This window comes from Balearica regulorum, chromosome 16 (assembly GCF_011004875.1).
Source record: "Balearica regulorum gibbericeps isolate bBalReg1 chromosome 16, bBalReg1.pri, whole genome shotgun sequence".
Lineage (NCBI taxonomy): Eukaryota > Metazoa > Chordata > Aves > Gruiformes > Gruidae > Balearica > Balearica regulorum.
Window position 1 is genome coordinate 16,145,264 of NC_046199.1, and position 19,945 is coordinate 16,165,208.

The 19,945-nt window shown below is 49.2% G+C and overlaps 1 protein-coding gene across 4 annotated transcripts; it reads left to right on the forward strand.

The window, feature by feature from the left end:
• The first annotated feature begins 4,787 nt into the window (after positions 1-4,787).
• Positions 4,788-19,945, forward strand: SALL4 (spalt like transcription factor 4). Of its 4 annotated transcripts, none has more exons than XM_075769092.1 (4): positions 4,788-5,276; positions 13,230-15,764; positions 16,386-16,693; positions 17,793-19,945. In XM_075769092.1, the coding sequence occupies exons 1-4, from the start codon at positions 5,207-5,209 to the stop codon at positions 18,213-18,215; spliced, it is 3,336 nt and encodes a 1,111-aa protein (XP_075625207.1). In that variant the 5' UTR covers positions 4,788-5,206; the 3' UTR covers positions 18,216-19,945. The 4 variants fall into 4 exon arrangements, with proteins under 4 accessions (XP_075625207.1, XP_075625209.1, XP_075625208.1 ...); XM_075769094.1 differs by lacking the exon at positions 4,788-5,276 and adding an exon at positions 5,729-5,949; XM_075769093.1 differs by lacking the exon at positions 4,788-5,276 and adding an exon at positions 8,014-8,104.

Sequence of the window (19,945 nt, forward strand, 5' to 3'; positions counted from 1 at the left end):
GAGGTGAGAGCCTAGAACCCATGGGAATCAGCAGTGCGTTACTTGCACTGCGAAGGTGCTGTTTCTGTGGTGTTTATAAACTCCTAGATTTGGCAGCATTGTCAGCCTGAGTGCAAGAGACGGTGTTCACAAGGGGGAGGGGAACTACCTTTTTTTTTTTTACTTGTTCCACCCCATGTCATCTCCTTCTGCTTCACCTTTCCCTACTGAAATGGAGGTGCCAAAATCTTGCCACCTCAGAACACCTCCTCCCCTCTTCGGTCTCATCATGGATGTCTAAATATTATTCCTAAAACATAATCAGGTGAAACAATGCGACCTTCTCACAGTGATCCCAGCTAACGGAGCTGGAGCGAACAGAGGGCGTGGGGCCATCAGATGACAAGCAAGAGGCTTGCTGCTATCGGAGCATTTCAAAACAATATAAACGGCTGCTCACGCTTAACAACTAGTTATTAATTAATATTCTGTGATGTTGTGACGTGGACAGCGTGTTTGTTTAGTAATGGCAGGAAAATATGACGCTCTGTTAATACCTTTGTTGCAGCTCTTCATTACTGCTTTACTTAATATTTTGGCTCTTAAATATTTAGGACTGAGTGCCTAGATCCCTTCAGGATGTTCAAAAGAATCGACATCAAAGATTTTAGCGCAGCGATAAAGCAAATTCAGGAGAGTTTCTAAATTTAACCTGAAGCTTATTAATGAGCAGGTGTCCCCTCAGTGACGTTGCCCTGCAAACGCACCCAAAGAAGGAGGTAGTGAGGGCAGTTGTATTTGCAGTAGCAATTCCCCCACGGAAGGTACTTAAGCTGTATTGCGGCTGCATTAGCTGCGGCACTAAGAGCATCACTAGGTCAAGCAGCGAGTTGTTCCCCGAGTCGCGGGCTAGGGAAGCCTCTTTCGAAAGGCTTGTGCTCCGGCGTTCTCCCACTCCCCCGTGTTTTCCTTGCTCAGCCCAGTATCCGCAGCCCGCGTGGGTGCGCAGTGCCGGTGCGAGTGTGCGGGTCTGGAGCGACGGCTTGGCTGATGGGCCAGCAGTGCGTAGGTGCTGTCTGGCTTGCTGGCTGCATGTGGGTAGGGTTCGAACCACAATTCTTTCAACGAGGACATTAATTTGGATCTTGCTTCCCTATCCAGGTGCTGATTGTCACACAACTTGCACAAACTCGTGTCTGAAACTGTTCCCCTACTGTCAGGTTTGACTGAAGTGGTCAGCAGGTTCAAAAAAGGAAGATGGGTGGATGGACCAAGGAAAAACGTAACCCTTATTTTCTTACAAAGTAGGAAAAAATACATCCCTTAATTACCATAGTTATAATGGTATAAAAACTGTTTCAAGAGAGTGTCTCGTGGTTTTGGACTCAGTTAGTCTCATCTGGAGGAGTCATAAGTACTTACCAAGATGCAATTTAATACACTTATTAACCACCTCTGAGTTTGAATGTCTGGGTCTCTGCATTCAATCTTGATTAACTGGCCCAACAATGAACGTTAATTACCCTGATTTACATTGCCTACAGAGCCATGGTCAACTTCATATCAGCAAACTTGAGGCTTCCTAAACATGCTCCAACAGGGTAACGTTCAAGTTGTCTTCCCTGTAGTGGAGATAAGCCCCGAGAGCCTACGCTGGGGGATTCGCCTTGCGGTGAGCCGCAGTAAGGAACAGGGGAACAACGCAGGAGGAAAGTCAACTGCTGTGCCTCGAAGTATATCCTTTTTTTTTTCTCTTCAAACTATAAGGAGGTAAGTAATACATAGGTGCAACTTAGGAAAAGGCATTTTTATTTACATTTAAATTCTGAATTTTGAAGAACAGATGAACTAAGTTTTTAATTTGTGTGTTCTTCCCAGCAATAAAGTGAGCTGATGGGAGTAGGACAGCACAGGATTTAAGATGGTGTTCCTTACCTTGGTGGGAGTTAGTAAGTGTGCACATGGAGATATATATGTATACACACATACAAATGTGTATGTCTATTTTTATATATATATATATATATATATCTCCCCACAAACATAGTTATCAGATTTTCCATAGTGGTAATCATTTTGCAGTGACATTCCTGAAGACAGGAATTTCCCGGGCTGGGCAGAGCTGTGGTTCCTGCTGCTGGCAACAGCGTCCTGTGGCAACGCGTTCCAGGTGCTGCTGGGGCTGGGTGCTCGAAAAGCCTTTTATCAGCCCCGAGGGTGGGGCTGGGCTGCTGCTGGACGTCTGCCTATCGAGGATGATGCCTCCGCTCTGTTGGTGGTAGAAGATTGTCCCTCTGGACTGTTCTTAAAAAAATAAATAAATGTCAAGCCAGAAAAGGAAGCCTGCTATTTTTCAAATCCAGAAGCTGTAATCATGCTAATCCATACGATCGTGCCAAAGCCAAGCAACATGCCTTTTGCATATGATGTAATCACCCAGCGTAGCCTATTTATAATCACCCCTGGCTGGGAACACCTCCCCAGAAAAATATCATCAGGAGAGTTTTTCCTTGGTCACATTCTTCTGCTTCCTCCCTATATTTTTCAGCCAGCTGTGCTCTTTTCCCTACTTTTGCTGTCTTCCCAGCCTTAAACACAGCCACGTCCCTTGCTTTTTTATTTTTCATTTTAAACTAACACTCCCCACGTCTTCTATTCTTTCAGTGTGTTATAGCCATACCGAGTGAAATCCCAGTCCTCTGAAATCAATACCAAAACTTCCATTGATTTCATATAATATATTCTTTTAAATTCAGTACAAATGCTCCACATGAGTCGTCTATTTTAAATATGGATCTACTGTACGGGGCTGTCTGTCTCTCAGCTTGATACATAAAACAGCGTGTTTAATAAATTCGCTGGTGTGGGTTGGTAGCATTATGCCTAATAAACGAAAATCTGTTGGTTATACTGAGCATATCAAGTGTAAAAGGAGAAAATTCATCAATGTAAATATCTATCTGTGGATCAATTGGTATCAATCTTGTTTAACAGTCTATTTCCTCAGGACACACTTTGGAAACAAAAGAGCATTTCAAAGTGCTGGTTAAACAAACACGTATATAGAAGCTCTTTGGGCAACATGGGGGTGGAGTAATCGCTAGATAAAAATGGTCAGAGTGGTTTTAAATACCCGTTAATCTCTTCTATTTTATATTAGTAAACACAGAGTTTCTCTGCATGTACCATGTCCATTTAAGTGTATCAAGAGTGAGGGTTTGTAAAACCATTATTTGCTTGCAGAGGAAACAGCAAGGAAAGTGGCCTGAAAAACAAAATTTGTCCCCTGACCTCCATGTTCAATAATTGTCCAAGGAGGAGGGCGATACCTTCTGCTCTGCACGGGTTTTTCTAAGGCTTGTATTATCCTTAGCTAAATAAATCCCCTTATGAGACACTATAAAAACAAAACAAAACCCCAAGAGGATATATAACTAATTAAATCATGATGTGCTGTTTACATTGGTCTACAACGTTAATATATTTTCATGGCTGTCCCATGCAAACTACAGCTTGCCCCCTTCTCAAGCATCACAAAAAACCCCCATAATGCTGAGCGGTACCACGGACACTTGGCATGACCCTACGCCCAGGAACAAACTTTAGAATATAATAAACGTTGCACAAACCCCAGGGTTTTTGCACAGTAAAAGTGCCGGTAAAGTAACCAGTAAAATGATACTGTGGTGTTGTGCAACGTTCTGTGGCAACCGTGTGGCCTCATTCCGTACCATTGCTTCCTGCCGTCTCGCAAGATTTGGGTTTTCCATCCTGCATCGCCCTCCTGAACCCCACGCCATCTCGGCTGGACGTTTATCCTCACAGCAGCTCTGCAGCTGGGGAAACGTCATCCTCAGCTCACAAGTGGGAAACCGAGGCACGGACCCTGGTAAATTGTTTGCTGATCAACGCAACGGCACGTGTGTGTTGAGTCCGACTTTGGCTGAACCTAGATCTTCCGAACGCTTACCCAGCACCCTGCTCCTCCAAGTCAACAAAATCATCTCTGCACCAAATCAATCTCTCTCCAATGCCCTGAGCACCCCATCTCAGTTCTCATCAGCGGACCCAGGAGGGGAGGTGCTCTACGTGCAAACAGAAACCGTGTCTCCCGCGAAGATTTTGCAATCCGTGGCTCCGTTTTTTCAAGGATCCTCACATTTTTGCTTATGCAAGGTCCAGCTGGCTTCAGTGGGGATGGGAGGGGAGGAGGTGACTCTGCTCCGTGACACCCGGGAGCTTTCCAGCAGGGTAAATCCGAGCCCCAGCCGAGCTGGGTCCCGCAGCCAGGTCCTGCCCCCGGCGTGCCACCGAGCACCGGGGCCCCTGGAGCGGGGTGTCCCTGCGGTGCCTTCTCGCGTGGAGCCCAAGGGGGGAGTAAAACCGAAGAGGATTGCGGGGGTGTACTGCAGCCAGCTGGGTACAGGCGCACGCTTCCAAAGCGTCGTTTTTTCACTTGCTTCGAGTTTTTCTCATGAATCTTTTACGCGTCTAACGCTTTTATTTGCTGTTAAAAATACTATTGGCTCGATTTTGTCGGCTTCCCAGCAAGTGAGACTTAAAAGAAGTCTTTGAACAGACGAACCAACACCAAGCACCATCACGCGCCGTCTGGACCCGCTTTTAAAGCCCCTTGACTTGCCCACAGCACCGGGAGACCCCGGGCTCGCCCGTTCGACAATCAGTGCTCTTTCCTTTTCCACCTTATCTAACGACAAAGGGAAGAATTAGCATTGTCCCGCGCTTCTGCTTGCTTTGGGGAGGGGAAAAAAAAAAAAAAGTTAAAAAAAAAAGTCTTTAAAGCACAATATAAAAAGCGCAGGTGAGATAACAAAGGTATTGTCCCTCGCCAGCCGGGAAAGCCGGGCTGCCGGCTTGCTTGTTTGTTTACTCTCGGAGCGGGACCCTGCCCCGCTGTCGGGGGGGCCGGGGGGGCTCCGGGGCGGCCCCATCCCCGCGGGCACCCGCCTTTGTGGCCGGGCCGGGACTACATGGCCCAGCGTGCCCCGCTGCGCCCGGATCAATGGCCCTTATTTGAATAATCTGTGAGCCCTTGGACTCAGGCCAATCAGCTGTCAGGGACCCATGATAAATCGCAATGCATTATTGATAATCATAATTACTCTGACATGCGCATTCCGCCCAATGGGGGTAATTTCCCAACTCTAGGAATTTGTTGTGAAGAGGAAAATAATTGCTACTATTTTGCTCCCGATGCTGGTGCACCATGTCGCGACGGAAGCAGGCGAAGCCCCAGCACATCAACTCCGAGGAGCAGCCCCCAGATGCTGGAAGTGGTAAGGCGCGGAGCCGCGGCGGGTCCCAACTGCGCTGCTGCGCGGCGGGGGCGGCCGGGGGGGTTCTTCACCCTCGTGCTTCGCCCCTCGCTCCTTTTCCCCTGCGGGCTCTGCCAGGGGCCCGGCCCCCCGCTCCCCGCGGGCTTTGGGGGGGGGGGGGGGGTTAAAGCCCTGCGGAGCCCCAGCGCGGTGTTGTTCCGCGGGGCCGAGCGGGGCACCGGCCCCCCGGTATTTGGGGCGGGGGGGCTCTGCTTTGGGCTGCTCCGGGGCGCAGCTCTGCGCGGTGCTGCTCGAGGGGTCCCTTGCCGGGCTGGCGGCCCCCCAATGCCCCGCCCCCCCCCCCCCCCCCGGTCCCGCGGAGCTGCCGCGCTGGGGGTGCAGCCTCACGGGAGGTGAACCCCAAAGGCTGCCTAGGTGGGGGAGATGGGGGGGCGGCAAACAGAGGAGGGGGGGAGGAAGGAATTGCGAAGTCGTTGCAGGAGTAGGAAATGGCTCGAGTTTGGGTTGCCCGGTGTATTTAACACTTTCTCGGTAGTTATGAGGATTTTTGTGGGGTTTTTAAAAAAAAAAAAAAAGCGCTCGGACTATTTTTGTTGGAGATCACAATCGCCCTGGACCTTTTGTAGCTTGACCTCCAGCCATCTTTGATTTCCGACTTCCTAAAATAACTCCGGTGAGCTAATGTGGGGTGTGCGTGAGCGCTTTGTATTTGGGCGGGGGGGGGGGGATTTTGCTACTGCAAATCGCTGTCCCTCCTTTTAGGGGAGCTCGTAGCCCTCTGCTTTGCTAAGGGGAGAATAAAGTATAAATTTGCGCTCGAATTAGCCCTGAGCTCCCGGCGGGGTGGGCGTGCGGGGGAAGGGGCGGAGGGCGCCTGCCGGGGCCCCCCCGGGAGCGGGGAAGGGCCGGGGCTGCCGGAGCAGCATCTCCCCGCAGGGGCTGCCTGCAGCCGGTCGGGGGGGGCTGGCGGTTCCCCGCGCTCCGGTGCGGGCTCTGCCCCCCGGTATTGACGCCCTCGGTGCGGCGGAGCGGGGGAAGCTCCGTCCCTCCCCGAAACGCGAGTGGAGCGGGAGGGCACGTCCCGGGCGGGGAAGGGGAGGCTGGCGGTGGGCTGACCTGGGCTGCGTTTGGTAGCAAGAGTTGCTGTGGTCGTTGTGCCCAAACACGTCTGTGTGTCCCTCAAGAACTTTCTTTGGGCTCTCCGCCTGCCCGAGGGGCTGGTTTAGTGGAGGTTTTTCCCATCCCAGCACTGAGCAGTACCAGTGCGCCTTACAGGAGCTGCCCATTCCCAGCCCGCAGGAGGTTCGGGCTCTTCATTTTTTCCTCCTCCCCCCTCTCTTCTTTGAGTCGAAATGCGCGATTGTTGGGTCCGGTTAATGGTGACTTAAGAAACAGCAAGCTGGCCAGAAGGCAATAAATCCCATGTTTAATGCATGACTGTTTTCCTTTGTGCATATGGTTAGGTGGGGGGATGGAGGTGATGTTTCCACATGTAAATCTCTGCCCGCTGCTGGAAAGGCACCTCCGGGGCTGCGCTGAAACAAAAGGGTTAATAACTCCTGGTGCGGCCCGCGTGGGGCGGGGGAGGTGTGCAGGGAGGGAGGATCGCTACACACCGTGCTCTGCGGGGCAATGGCCAGCTGCTTTTTTGTTGGTGTTGGGGCTTTTTTTTTTTTGGCTTTTTTTTTTTTTCTTTCCCCATCTCTTTTAACAACAAAACCCTGGATGAAAATCCCGCCGGGGCAGCGATTGCACAGACCGGGGGGACCTGGCGAAGCTCTCGCCCCGCCGTCTTTTGTGGGTGGCGAGGCCGGCGGTGGCCGGGGCGGGGGGAGCGGGGGGGCCGGGGCTGCCGTGCGCCGCCCCGCGGCCACCTCCGCCGGGACCCTCCGCTGCGGCCGGGGGCGACGGCGGGGTCCGGTCCGGTCCGCCCGGGGGTCCCCGCGCTGAAACCCCGTCCGGCGCGTCCTGCGTCCCGGCTCTCAGAAATCACAGTCGCGGCTGCGATGGCTCTTATCGCCCGCGAATCTCCGAAATAGTCGTGATACTCCCCGCTCCAGGTGTGCCGGTAAATAACGAGTGATGAAGCTGCATTACAAAGTCGAAATACCGCAGGGATTTGCCTGGGACGTTATCGACTATATACATAATCATAATAATAAAATCAAACCTTTATCTCCTCTTTAGCAAGTGTTCCTTTTTTGGGAGGGGTTTTTGTTCGAGTTTTTTGCAAAGCGATTTGGGACCCAACTCTGAACAATGCGGCGCGTTAAGAAACGGTTCTGCTAACCTGGTGATCAATTAACAGGTCAAAAAATCAGCAGGTGGTCACTGGAGGATAATGCTACATACTGAAAATTAGCATTTTCACAAAGGGCTTGAAAATGCCCATTGTGCAGGATTGCTGCCATTAAAAGTCTGAATCATTCTTAAAAATACAGTATCAAACTGCAACTTTGTCTCAGGGTAAAATTGGAGGTTTCCTTTATTTAACTCCCCGGTTCGTGCTTTGAGCTCTGCCCGAGGGGAGAGCGGGGTGTTTGACGAGGAGCCCGAGCTCTGCCGTGGGTTCCTGTACCTTGTTCCCCGAAGCCGCCGGCGGGGCGGGGGAGCACCCTGGGCTGGCAGCCGGGGGGTTGCACGGTGCGGAGGGCCAGAGGGTGCCTGGGGGGGGGGGGGGGCGGCCGTGCCCGGCTTGTTTTTCCTTTTACGTAAGTGAAACATTATATTGGTTGTAGTGATGAAGCCCTTTTGCCGGGCTCGGCGGCATGTGACGTTTTGACAGAGCTGCTGCTGTAACCTTTGCCTCCTCCTGCTTGCTGTGGGTGGTAAGTTGATGTCAGGCTTACAATTAGGACTCTCATGCAATTGACCTTGGCAGCGGGGTTTGTGCCGTTTAGCTCGGGTCTTAAACACTGTACTAGTGTTAAGTGTGGGCCGGGGCCGCCGCCCGTACAGCTGCGGGCCGCGCCGGTGGGGCAGGACCGGCCGCCGCGGAGCCTCCGCCGCCGAGCAGGTAGGGCCGAGGGCGGGCGGCCGCGCTGCCGCTGCTGGGGAACGCTCCGCTTTTGTTCCTACCTCCAGAGCGGGTCCGGCGTTCGCCCTTTGCCTCAAAAACACCCCATAAAAGCCATCGTAACGGGCAACGCCGGGCTGGCGGTTGGGTGCGGGGGGGGGGGGAGGCCGAGCGGGGCAGCCCCGGGGCGGCCGGTTGCCCGCGGGGGCCGGGGCGGGCAGCGCAGGCCGTGAGTGCCCCCCACCGACCGGGGACGGGCCGTGCGCCGCGCAGGCAGCGCCGGGGCTCCCCCCCCCGCCCCAAAAGGGGGGCTCTGCTCCCCCCCCTCCCCAAAAGGGGGCTCTGTCCCCCCCCAAGGGGGGTCTGTCGGCACCCGCGCACTCGGGGTTCCCGTCCGGCCGTGGGAAGCCCCTGGCAGGGGCTGAGGAGGCCGCGGGGCTGCTCGGGCCGCGCCGTGGCCTCGCTCGATGCGAGGGCCCCCGATCTTACGTTTTCCTGCCTGTTTTAACACTCTTTTTAAGGCTCCTCAGAAGCGTTTACGCACAATAGTTTATTCTGTGCTTGGCCGAATATTTCTCTTTAATAGGTGGATAATCAAAAGGGTGAATCAGTAGGTAGATAATAATAAAAAAAAAAAAGCCTTGGGAGAGTAACCTGAAAGCATGCGAAATCCTAATTGTTAGGTGTAACGCGTTTCTGGCTCGTTCTTGGGTAGAAAAATGCTGCTGATAAACTCGGTGCAGAAAACCTCAAGGCCCGTGGAATATTTCTGTAAGTAATCAGTCGTGTATTTTGCTTACTCAAGGAAGTGATTTTGTCATAGTTAAAGAAAATGCTTCAAATGGTGTTTTATAGTGGGGGAAGAAGGGAAATTTTGAACAGTTTAAAGTTCTTGGAAGCCCTAGCTTTTCAGCTGGGAACAGGAGGGGGGGGGGTCATGAGGGAGGCGCGATGGGAGAGCCCCCGGAGCTGGTGGCAGAGGTTCTCGTGTCTGGCTGCAGTGGTACTTGCTAATCCTGCATGAGTTGATTTTTAACGTGCAGCTGCACGGTTATGTTAATGTTAAAGAAGTTGATAAAGTGTAGTCGTGGAAAAAGTAAGCTCACCCAAAGGTATTAAACTCTTGGAAAAAAAAAAAAATAATGGGGAGGAAAGGTTGAGCTCTGACCATTTCCTTCCAATTCAAGTGAAATATAATTATATCACAGTTCAAAAAAAAAAATCACTAGTGCTCAGATGAGTGGTATACCAGCAGCACCCTTTCTGAAATCACATAAAACCAGACAAGACTTATTTCACTCCTCTTTCACTGGTTTCCCCTCCAAAAAAATTAATTCGAGCTGTGTGGATTTTATCAGCCTTCCTTGTCGATGACCGCCTTGTCCTACACAATAGTGGATTTTTTCCATCCATTTGCCAGTGATTCAATCTACCCCCCCTGCTGGGTTTACTGCATTCTTCTAACTTATTGGATAACTAGATGCTGAGAGATAACATTCCTGAAATTCGGGGGTGGGGAGATAAAAAAAACAGTAGAAGTCCTATCCCTGGGAAGCCTTTGGAGAGGGTTAAGTGAAGTGCACAAGCAATTGTTGTGGCAGGGCTCTCGGCAAATCCCCGTACAGTACGTGGACAGAGCTGGCCGCCCAGGGAGGTTTCCTTGGGGAGAAACGCCGCGATTTCAGACCGTCCGTTCGTGTCCGTGATAAGTGCTCGGGGACGGGCAGCGCGGGTTTGGGTAAATGCGGTGCTCTGATTGCAGGCGCTTGGTGCTTCGAGGCTGGGGAGAGGATGTAGCTAGAAACCAAGATGAGGAGCTTCAGAGAAGCTGTTGGGTTTGTTAAGAAACAGTAAATTGCTCCTGTATTATTCCAGCTACTACACAATAGTTAAGCATCCTGCTTCTACTGACTATCTTTAAAATGCTTTCTGAGGTAGGGGAAGCTGTTGTACTCGCTCTTTCTAAGGTAGAAGGGAAAATAAGGCATAACTCTTCCCTACAAAATACTGAATTTATTTGGAGTCCTGAGCTAGTGCCTTACTGTCAGCCCCGAGGAACTGGAACTAAGCTGTGTGGCAGCGAGAGCGGGCAGGGCAAGGGCAGCGCTGCCACCCTGCCTGCTGCTGCCCAGCGCAGCTGCCTTCAGCGTGTTGGAGTTTCTCTGAGGTGGCAGCTGGTGCTTGGGACCAGAAGAGCCACCCCTGGAGCTCCTCAGAACGGTGAAAATGAGGGGCATGGGCTGTGCTGGAGTTCAGAAAAGGGGGCTTTGAATTTAGCGTGGTCTTATCAGTGGAAAAGTGGAAAAATAAGAAAGCGCTATCAATGGGAGGGAGATAAATGGTCAGATGCTTTGAAGCAGTTAAAGTTTGAGGGTTGTCTAGACATAGTTATCCTGGAGTATCTGCTTGGGGGTGGCAGCAGTCGCTTCACGCAGACGTTTCTAATCCACTTGAAACATTTTGCATGGCCACTGTGGAGGTGCAAACTGCAGTGTGAAATGTGTGTGCTCATGGAGGAGAGGCTGTGGAAGGAAGAGCTTTGTGCTTTCTCACGTAACACTTATGGTTATTTTGCAACACGGAGAAACTGTATAGTTGGGCCTGGGAGATGGGACTGTTAAAGCCCTGAAGGATTTGTAAGAGAGGTTTTGATGTTTTAGCCTATTCTGTGAAATACCTGTTGGATGGAAATAGGAAAGGAGTCAGGTAAAGACCTCTGGAGTCAGTGTACACAGTAGTTATAGATGCTTCTTGTCTGGGGGTTTTGTTTTGGTTTGGGGGTTTTTGTTCGGGTTTTCTTTTTTTCCCCCTGACACCAGTGCTTTCTCTCCCATTATACCTGCTCAGAGTCTTGCAGAGGTGGGTTTAAAACCATCTACTCTTGGCCTCAGTTGACTCTATTGACCAAGTTCTGAATCATGTACTTTCTGTAGGTGTCTGCAGACTAGATTTCTCTGTATATTTTTCCGTAGAGTTAAATCAACTTCAGAGGCATCAATTTAATAATATTTGGGGTGGGAAATGTATGCTAGAACTATGCTTTTATCTTGTTTCCTTCCCTTGTGGAAGTTGTTTGGGCTAAAGGAGGGGGGGAAAAAAGTATTTCATTCTCCCTGTTTAGATATGAGGGATCCAAACAGTTTTGATCATAGCTGTGCCAAGAACACCTTTCCTCCCTGTTCAAGGACTTGTAACCCTGACGTGTACATGATTAACAGAATTATGTACATATGGATGTGCAGTTTTTGCTTTGCACACCATAGCATATCAGGCCCCTGATATTTGCGTTTTTTAATGGATCAAGTTGCTTTGGTTTTGTTTTTTAAATCACATGTACTTTCCATCACTCGCGTTAAACAGTTGAAGTTTGATTTGTTTAATACCCTTGTTAACCTAACAAATGCCAAGGTCTGCAATGTCCTCCCTTACAGAGCTTTTACACTACCCTGAAACAGTAAGTCAACGTGCTTGAGTCGTTGCTTGGACATGCTTCCCCTCCACCCCGCCATGTACAGGATATACACATGTATCAGATGTGTGGTTCAGTTACACCTTTAAAATGAAAGCCACAAATAGCTCCTGTGCTTGCAGAGTCTTCAGTTCCCCTTGTAACATGGTGTGGGCTAGTAACATGGAACCGGAGCTGAGCCCCGACATGAGTTACCGGAGATGTCAGACCTGAGCAGAAGAGATCTCGTAATACAAATTCTCCGTTTTGGTGGAGCTCCGCAGTGAGCCCCGCTGCGGGGGTGGGAGCGACGTGCTTGGCTCCTGCACCCTTGGCACCCATCAGAATTGGACCCAATAATGGGAGCTTCAGGATGCTTCACCTGCAACGCGTCTGCAGTCCTTCCCGCTCCCCTCAAGCTTTACCTCTCAACGCTCCCGCCTCCTGTGCACTCGCCTGCCTCGAGCTGGGTGCGAGTTTGTTGTTTGAAGGATGGCTAGACTGAGCAAAAACATCCTGTTTTGGTGTAGAATTTCTCTTAACCTCTCTCCCCATTCTGATATTTCCCTGAACTATTTTTTTTTTTGGTCCGTGTGCAATTTCTGCTCAGCGTAATCTGTGGGGCACTGATGGAGGGAGGGCAGGAGTGGACTTACAGACCAGCTTTGCTTTCCCTCCCCCTCCCAAAAAGTGGGTGAGTGGCGGATGCAGCTAAACAGGGTGTCCCGAGCGGGTCTGAAATGACTTCGCGTTTTGCAAGCAGGACTTGTTGCATCGCTCTAATAATCATCAGTATCGATGTAGGCTCCTACCCACATGTGGGGCTCTGTAAGGTAATCGTCTCTTCTTTACTACTGTGGCTTTTTAGAGGTTGTTTTTTATGTGAGCGTGCTTTTGAAGTATTTAAAAGCTAATACTGGACTTACTTTTGCTTTTGTCGGCCCTCTTTGGTAGTAGGTACTTCCATAATGGCAGAGTGAATGTCGTTTAATAGATCGGCGTACAACTAAGATCTGCTCTGAAGGTCTTGCGTTAACAACCTTGTATGAATTTCTGTGAGGTGGTTAGCTAAGCATTACAGACTGAAGGACAAACACAAAATAAGTTTATGTGACGTTTCAATGTTACGGTGCCTTCTCTGTCTTCCTTGAGTCGTGTTCCTGTTGTTAAAGCTATTTTGCGGGTGCTAGCTGCCTTGCTGCACTGTCTCTACCTGTACAAAGGGATTTGCGATAAACCTCTTTCCACCAAGCCTTGTGAGATTCCTTTTATATTGCTTTTATTGAAAACGGAACTAAGATGCAGATTTCTTTGGGGCTGCAAATGACTTAGCTGCAAAACAAAGAGCAGGAGTTCAGATCGATCTGCAGACTTGATTCCGGTGTCTTGTGTCTTTAACTTGCAATTCGGGTGAAGTCAGTGATCTTAAGAATAGGAAATACTCGGTCTAAATCTAGCTATTAATAATGTGACTTTCTTTTATTTTAAGGGAGTCCACAAGACGTCCCAGGTGACGGAGATGGTGAAATGAGTTCCAAAAGGTGCCGCACGGAGGAAACTAAAATCTGTGAGAAATGCTGTGCAGAATTCTTTGATATCTCTGAATTCCTTGAGCATAAGAAAAATTGCACTAAAAATCCACCTGTTCTAATCATGAATGACAGTGAGGGAACAGTACCCCCTGAAAGCTTCTCCGAAGCTTCTCTAGGGAGCTTTCCAAGTGATCGAATGGATAGCAGGACACGCAAGGACACTCAGGCAAAGGGCTGCACTGGTTCTATGGAAAAGAGAGAAGGAAAAGTGGATGCTGAGTCGGTAGGAGGAATGTACCTTAAAATAGAACCCCCCGTCCCGCCTGCGGCTCCTGGGCTAAGCTATCTACCAAAATCCAAAGTACCAAACACTAATGTGACTTTGCAGACGATACGTGGCACTAAAGTGGCTGTGAACCAGCGGACCTCCGATGCCATCTCTTCATCAGCAGCCAGTTTTAATGCTATCCCCATGATCCTGGAGCAGCTCGTGTGCTTGCAGCAGCAGCAGCTCCAGCAAATTCAGTTGACGGAGCAAATTCGCATTCAGATTGCCATGATGGCTCCCCATGCCCTGCATCCCTCTATAGCAGCTGCTACTGACCCGCTGAAAGCTCTGGGTGCTCACATGTCTCAGCAGCTGTCGGCTGCTGTTGCTTTAATCGGACAAAAAGCTGGAAGCCAGAGCCTATCACTGGAATCCTTGAAGCAAGGAAAACTACCTCATTCTAACACTGGCGTTGCGGCCACCGGCTCGCTGGCTGCTGGGCTTTCCCCCTCCTTCCCCTTGAAGCCGGAGGCGAGCAGAAGCCTCCCCGGCTCCATTTCTCGGTTCCCAAATCCTTTGCTACCTCAGTCCTCCAACTCCGTCATCTTCCAAAATCCGCTTTCGGCCGTTTCTTCTGTAATAGATTCCTCAAAGAAGGGGAAGGGAAAACCTCCCAACATTAGCGTGTCTGAAAGCAAACCGAATGCGGAAGAGCCGTTCTTCAAACACAAGTGTAAGTTCTGCGGGAAGGTCTTTGGCAATGACAGTGCCCTGCAGATTCACCTCCGTTCCCACACCGGTGAAAGACCCTACAAGTGTAACATCTGTGGTAACCGCTTTACAACCAAAGGAAACCTTAAAGTGCATTTTCAGCGTCACAAAGAAAAATACCCCCACATAAAGATGAATCCCTACCCAGTTCCTGAGCACCTGGACAATGTTCCCACTAGCACTGGAATCCCGTATGGGATGTCTGTGCCGCTGGATGAGTCTAACCTAATTGTGGACAGCAAACCTCCCCTAACAACCCTGCCTACCTCTGCGGCCACCAGTGCACCTCAGACAGTCTCCAGCCTAGCAGGCGTCAAGGAGTCTCTGCCTGGTACGTTCTCGAGCGACCTGCAGTCAAGGCCTTCTCCAGAAAGCGAGGGTAGCTCTTCCTCCTCAGGGGTGGTCGGTCATGAATCGGGAACAGAGCAGAGCTTGAGTTCACCACAAGCTGCCTGCAGCGTGAGCATCTTCCATGTAAGTGGGTCAAACGAGCAAGGCTCAGAGACATCGAAGCTTCAGCAGCTGGTTGAAAATATCGACAAATCCACTGCTGACCCCAACGAGTGCCTGATCTGTCACCGAGTGCTGAGCTGCCAGAGCTCACTCAAAATGCATTATCGTACTCACACTGGAGAGAGGCCATTCAAGTGTAAAATCTGTGGCCGCGCCTTCTCCACTAAAGGGAACCTTAAAACTCATTATGGTGTCCACCGGGCCAATACTCCTTTGAAGATGCAACATTCGTGTCCTATTTGCCAGAAGAAGTTTACAAACGCAGTTGTGTTGCAGCAGCACATCCGCATGCATATGGGGGGACAAATACCCAATACACCAATGCCGGAAAACGCCTGCGACAGTACTGACGTGGATCCTGCTGTGGCTGAGAAGAACGGAGACGCCAGTCGCCCAGATGAGACTGTGGAAAGCATAGAGATGGAAGAGGACCTGGAGTCTCAGGACGGCCCTAGGAGCTCTTCAAAACCTCCTACTCCGTACGATGCACAATCAGAATCGCCAGCCACAGCAGCCGGCTTCTCTGGCATTGCAGCACTGGAGAATCAAATGAAGATCGTCAACTCCGCTTTGAACTTGCAGCGGCAAAGCAGCTTGAAGTCTAGTGACAATGGCTCGGCGGAAAGTGATGGCATGACAAATGATTCGTCTTCTGTGGCAGGAGATCCAGATTATCAGAACGGCAGGAGTCCTGCTGCCTCCGAGTCTGCATCGCTCCAGGCTCTGTCTCCAGCCAACAGCCAAGCTGAGAGCGTAAGGTCAAAGTCACCTAGCTTCAACAATCAAGAAGATACCGGCACGGGAAATAAATCAGAGGGTCCTGAGAACGCTTCTGCAGAAATGGAAGGGGTCATTGGTGCTTTGGATTTAACTTACGGCAACATTGGTCGAAAGGTCATTAAAGAAGAACCTGGGTTACACTTTGCAAATGGAGAATATGGTGAGTAACGTGAAGTGGTGGCAGTAACGTGGGGTGGAGTGGTAGGACTGGAGGAAACTTGTCTCCAAAAGGACCAACAGGAGTCAAACCTCCTCAGCTTTCCCCTCTTCCTTCCTTGTAGAAAGGGGCACGTGCCCTGGAGAGGATTGCTGACTGTCAGACTCCTGCTGTCACCTCCTGCAAGGGGGACCATAGAGGTCCTTAAAATAAATAGACCCTGTGCACTTACCGTCTGTCCTGGGCTCACCTGATCCCACCCTGCAGCTCTCTGACACACATCTGTGTTTCATGGAAAACGGCTTAACCCAAGAACGTGGCATTAAAACTCTTCTCTTTTTTTGTGAGGTTTTTGAGCTCTTTAGCATTGAGGCTGATGTTGATCTAAATTTGATCAAAAAGCGATACTTTCTGACTCCTCACCAGCAAAAATAAGGATGAACTGATTTACCTCAGAGCATCCTAGCGAGTGTAAGAGCAGCCCCGCCGTGTCTCTGGGGGGCTCTGCAGGGATGCTCTTCGGGCACATGCAGCTCCAAAGGCAGGGCCTCTGGTGTCTTAGCCAGATTGAAGCTTGGAAGCAGGAGGAGGTCGGGATAAACGTTATCTTTGCTTTCCTTCCAGGTCGAAGTAGTATTCCAGCTGCTTTTGTTAGAGCTCCACCAGCCCTCATAAAAATGGAGATGCCCGGTGAGCGTCCCATTAGCACTAGCCATTTCATCGGCCCACCAGCTCTCTCTCCTGGTGTTGCCCCTCTCCTCGTGCCACGACCGAAATTCTGCCGTCCCGCCAAACAGCACATCTGCACTACGTGTGGGAAGAACTTCTCCTCTGCTAGCGCCCTTCAGATCCACGAACGGACCCATACTGGTGAGAAGCCATTTGCCTGCACCATCTGTGGGAGAGCCTTTACAACAAAGGGAAACCTGAAGGTAAGTCGTCTCTTACGTTGTGACCTCCTTTGTCAGGGAAAGTCATACCAGAGACTGAAAGATTGCGAATATTTGCCCTGCCTTTGGGGACAGCTGGGATTTTCTTTTAGTTCCTCAACTGGTTATCTGTGACTCCTATCTCTCCTTCCTGAGTTCCTTCACACAACTTGCTAAGCAGTGTACTCAGCTCACCTGCAGAAGCCTTTGCTACTGTCCCTGACTTTCCTTTTTGGATGGTAGGGAAGGCTTAGCCCTTGCTAAGCAGATTGCTTTATTTTCCTTGGGATTTTGATGTGTCAAGACAAACGTTTCCTAGACTGAATGCTACAAAATGCCTACGGAATACATGCATTGCATTGCATTGCACTGCTTGAAACCCCATGCAGGACAAGAAGGGATAAAACTGAGGATAATCCTGAGATGGCCCAAAGCACTTGGGGATTGTCTCTAAGCACTTGCTGGAGAAGTGCTGCGAGTCTGTCCTGACTGTCAGATGAATCCTTTTGCCCTGCAAGGGACTTGCAGCTCCCTCGCTCACACGGAGGCTTCTCACTTCCCATGGGAGCCTCCTCAAGCTCTTCAGCCCTCGTTCAGTCCTTCAGCGCAGAAACGGGGATGGGGAGGGACAGTACTCCACAGTTTGTGAACAGTCGCTGACTGGAAGCACTAGCACTGTGTTTGTGGTGTGGAAGATTTTAGCTTAGGCATAACCTCTCTTCCAAATTCCTTGCTGAGTTTTTTGCATTAACTAGTCCTTTTTTCAATGTAATCTGTTCAGCAATAATGTGGCTTTTATGTTTTTGGGAGGCGAGGGGCGCCTTTGCCAACATTGCTTACAGTAAGTGTAAACCACAGACCTACCAGCACTTCTGCAGGAAACTCTAGAGAGCCGTGGTGATGTCGGGCAGTAGAATGACGGCATCTTACACGTGCCAGGAAGAGAACGGAGACAAGAACTAGGCAGCTTAAGTACTGAATGCAAATGGAGCATACATGGCTTGTTTTGAGCAACTTGGCTGTAAGCAAAGTAGAACTCGGGTTACGGTAAGAGAACTGTGGTACTAACGAGTCTCTCTACTTTTCCCCCCCTCTCTGAAAGGTCCATGTAGGAACTCACATGTGGAATAACTCTGCCAGGCGGGGAAGGCGGCTTTCGATTGATAACCCCATGGCTCTGCTGGGGAATGATCCCAAGAAGGTATCTGAAATGTTCCCAAAGGATATAATGCCTCCTTCCGTGAGCATTGACCCCACAGTATGGAATCAGTATGCAGCGGTACTCAGCAATGGCATAGCAATGAAGACTAACGAGATCTCGGTGATCCAGAGCGGTGGCTTACCTACCCTTCCAGTCACCATTGGGGGCGGTTCGGCAATAAATACTGCTACGGTCTCCAAAATAGATGGGACCCAGTCTGGGACTGGCTCTGATACGGAGAAGGCCAGTGGTGCTGCTGCAGACAACGTGCCAAAACACCAGTTCCCTCACTTCATGGAGGAGAACAAAATTGCTGTTAGTTAAAAACTCGAGTGAAGTTGACGTACAGAAAGAACAAATATATATATACACAAACATATATTTTTAAGAGATTCCACTTCAGCCTCCTATTTTCCTATTGACGTGCAAATGATTTTATGGTTGTCTTTGTAAGAGTTGCCCAGAGTACAATCATGATATTGCTTTGCAAATAGTAAATAATAAAGAATAGGATTTCCTTCTATTTGGAAAGATGCGGGTCTTGCAAAGTAGTTCTTACGTGTGACTTTAATGTGTACAGCCTTACAGAAGTTTCTGCAACTTGAAATTCCAAAGGTTAGAATATTTACCTCTTTGTTTAGAGTGAAATACTTGGGGGTTTTGAATAGAGTGGAAACAACCTACTGTTGATGGAAAAGCTTCTATTTACTGATGAGAAATGAAAACTATTAATGCGGGTAAATATCCTAGAATGTCTGCCACCCTCTTAGAAATAGTTTTTCTGTTTGGATTTTTGGCTCTGTGATTTCTGAATGTACTTTTTACTATAATGGCTATAAAAACTACAATTTTTTTTTTTAAATTCCTTTTTTGCCTCAGAAGTTCTATGAAAAGAAAGTTGCTGTTTTTCGTTAATCACTGCTCCTAAGGAATTAATTCTCTGTATTATTGACTGCTGCTTATTTAATACTACTACTAGGACAGTCCTTCAAGTGTAGTGCCAAAACTCCTACTTCCAAAGATGTGCAGTTTTTCCTAGATGTTTTATTTCAATACCGAGAGCCCCAAACAAGCATGGGTGGGTATGTATATACTTTTTTTTTTTTTTTCCTCTCTTGAAAGGGAAGACTTGCCTTGGGAAGTCAGGTCTAAAAGCTCTGCAAGGAATCTCAGGTGACTGTTGCAATTAGGCATGGGAACTGGTTTCCTTAGCAAGAGACTTTTTTATTTTTATTTTTTTCATTTGGGTAATTTAGGAGATCAGTCTGTGTAAACCTGTATTTAAATATGAAGTATTCATGCTTAGGTTAAATGTTTTGTGGGTTTTTGGATGGCATTCCTACTCTGGTCATTAAGTTTCTTGGTGGTCTGTGAACTGGCATTCTACCAAAATGGTAATTAATGATCCACGTGTGTTGTATGAAGGTTGCTGGGATAGTCATCTGGATTCTAAGTTATCTACCTCATTTTTTCCTTTTGTAGTTGTAGTGTCTATTTTTCTATTAATGACCACTGTAATGAACTGAGATTCGAGCAGATGCTTCCATGCACTATCTGAAACCAAAACCTGATGTATTAGTGGAAGCACCTGAAGACTTACTGGACCGACCTCTCGCTATTCCTCTCGCGTCTGCTGGAACTGTGTGTGTGTAATGGGATCTCAACCAGACTGGAAAGTGAGCATTTGGTAAGGAAGGACTGAACGACGGAAAGAAGTCTAGTTGTTGACTGCAGGAAATCTTCAAGTCCGGTCTCCGTTGTGGAAGGCCCCAAAAATGCAGATTACCAAAAGTTTGTGTAATGTTGTTGCACCTGATTCTTGCTTATGATCGCTGTATGCCGAGTTGTGCCTTTCCTGCTGGACTTGTAAGAACATACCAGTACCTGTTTACACTGTAAAATGGATATTGTTACATAGACCATGCAAAAGGCATCCCAATTGTCAAGTTTCTGCATTGTGAATGTATGACTTTTAAGAACTCTGTAGTTTTGAGTATCTACTGATGCGTTTCTGTTGACATTTTGAGAATAAATTTTGGGATGGCTTTTTCACA